A 2401-nucleotide genomic window follows, 5' to 3' on the forward strand; every position below is an offset into this window, starting at 1 on the left:
TCCTTTTGTTAGTCTATAAATCTGGCTCTAGCCTGCTCTGCAGACCTAGAACCAGAACTAAACATGGAGAAGCAGCATTTAGTTCCTATGCTCCACTTATCTGGAACAAACTTCCAGAAAACTGGAAAAGTGCGGAAAGCCTGAGTTCCTTTAAATCAAGACTAAAAACACATTTGTTTAGGATTGCCTTCCACTAAAATAGTTAAACAGTTCAACTAAAACATCATTAGTGCAACTTTTTTATTTTCTTTAGTCCAACAGTTTTTATTATTCTTTTTTGTTTCTGCATTTTCTATTTTATTTTTTTTATTTTTTCCCCTTCTTGCTTTGATTCTGTTTTATTTTCCTATATTTTAATCATGCAGAGCACTTTGCATTGTCTTTGTACTGAATTGTGCTATACAAATAAATTTGCCTTGCCTTGCCTTGCCATCGTACAACAACCCGTTTCAGAAAGAAAGCTTGGAGCTCCGCCCAGCAGATGACGTCAGACCAGCTCCACCAATCAGCATCCAGAGTCCACTATGACATCCTGCCCAGTTTGATGCTGCTGCTAAAATTTCCTTATTTGTCAAACCGATGCTAAAGTAGAACTTCCCATGATGCTCCACATTCCTCATTTTAGGGAAGACAGGACTCCTTTTAAGAGTTGTCATAAAATACAACTTTTTCTTGTAATTTTTCCAATCAATTCTCGTAATGTTATGACTTTATTCTTGAAATAAAATACAAAAAAAATCTAGCCTGGCCCTAATACTCCGTAGTAACTCCACTAACCTATTAAAGGAAAATTTTTCTACATTTCTGGATGATAACTTCCTTAGACTTCATTTTCTTAGTTTTATAACTAATGGTAACAGTGTCACAATTAAATTTGCATCATCTTAAAAAATTATTAATTGGTATTTTAAAAAATAAAAACCATCAAAATAATTAGTTTCATCCAGACAATTAATTTCTTTGTGGTTGGACTCGGTGCTACCCCAACTTGTTACTCACCACAGACCAAAATAAATAGTCTTTTACGATGATGCAAAGATAAATGTGACGTTTTTACCATTAGTTATAAAACTAAGAAGTCTAAGAAAGTTATCGTCCAGAATTGTAGAAAAATGTTCCTTTAATAGGGTAGAGCAGTAAAGCTTCTGGCCTTAACAGTTTTTCCTGCATTACTTTAACTTTTATACATTTAAGTAGTTTTAAAAATGTTACTTTTACACTTTTACTGGAGTAAAAAGCTGAAGTTGATCCTCTAACTTCTACAAAAGTGTTTCTAAACAGCAGGATTTATACTTCTACTAGAGTAATAAACATTAATACTGGTGGAGCGGATTGTTTTTTTTTTACTTTTTAATTTTTTTTTAAACTTTTAACAGTTAACAAAAAATAAACAGAATAACATAAATCCAAGCATAACTCAAAACTGAAGGTGAAAACTAAGCAGAATCAAATATTGAAGAATAGGTGATCATTACAAATTATTTTGAGGATATTTTATTTTACCTTGTTTTCTGTTTCTTCTTCTTATTTTTCTGACGCGGTTTAGTTCTGCTCGACCAGAAAAGGAGTTCAGCAGTCGGCTGCGGTTCTGGCCAAAGACGCCCGATTCATCATGAGCTACGAACACAAGCAAAGGTGCAGGTCTTTCCCCCCTGGATTAATCATTCAATAACAATATGGCAGTTCTGTTGGCCTTATGAGATCTGACTGACTTTGCAGGTTGATGAAATATGCAAACTCCATCCTGGATACAAAGCTCAGAGGTAATGCATATATTTAATACGTTCACAGGTTTGGTGGTCTGCTTTTTAGTAAATGCAGATCCAGTCTTTGATAAATTTAAAGCACTGACAAGTTCTCTTCTTTTGCAAAACTATTCACACCATTTGAACTCCTCCACAGTTTATTTACAACCACAAACCTAATTTAAAGGTCATAGCTACAACTCTTTAATGTTATTTTCTTTAAAAGAGCGCATACTTGCTGAAGGTCCAGAGTGCTTCACAATGAATTATAACGTTTTCTGAAAGAAATAAAAAAAATGCTTATAGGAATTGTTTTGATTTCTGCAATAAAGGTTGGAGGGTTTAAAATATATACATGTTTACTTCTGGTTATGAAGTCACTTATTTAACCCCCCCAAAAAATTGTGTTTGGCTTGTTTTCCAGATCTGATGATGTTAGGAGTTGGTTACCACCATGCAGGCGTTGACTTGTCTGACAGGAAGCTGGTAGAAGAAGCCTTTACCCTGGGAGACCTGCCTGTCCTTTGTGAGAGCAAACATAGATGACATTTTTTATTTTTTATGACTCAGGAAATGTTAAAGGCACACTATGCAACATTTTTCAGTTAATTAATGTGTTCCATAACGTTATGGATGATTAAATGAGTCATTTCAGG

The 2401-nt window shown here is 34.2% G+C and overlaps 1 protein-coding gene across 1 annotated transcript in view; it reads left to right on the top strand.

The window, feature by feature from the left end:
* The window catches only part of hfm1 (HFM1, ATP-dependent DNA helicase homolog), a gene marked incomplete at its 3' end in the record, with an annotated part of 38039 nt that overhangs the window by 2991 nt on the left and 32647 nt on the right, over window positions 1-2401 (top strand). The window contains exons 5-7 of the mRNA XM_015396080.1: window positions 1547-1635; window positions 1720-1763; window positions 2170-2271. Coding sequence (XP_015251566.1) covers window positions 1547-1635; window positions 1720-1763; window positions 2170-2271 — 235 coding nt within the window. The remainder of the gene's footprint in view (window positions 1-1546; window positions 1636-1719; window positions 1764-2169; window positions 2272-2401) is intronic.

Source organism: Cyprinodon variegatus, unplaced genomic scaffold (assembly GCF_000732505.1).
Source record: "Cyprinodon variegatus isolate N-32 unplaced genomic scaffold, C_variegatus-1.0 Scaffold775, whole genome shotgun sequence".
NCBI classification, from domain to species: domain Eukaryota; kingdom Metazoa; phylum Chordata; class Actinopteri; order Cyprinodontiformes; family Cyprinodontidae; genus Cyprinodon; species Cyprinodon variegatus.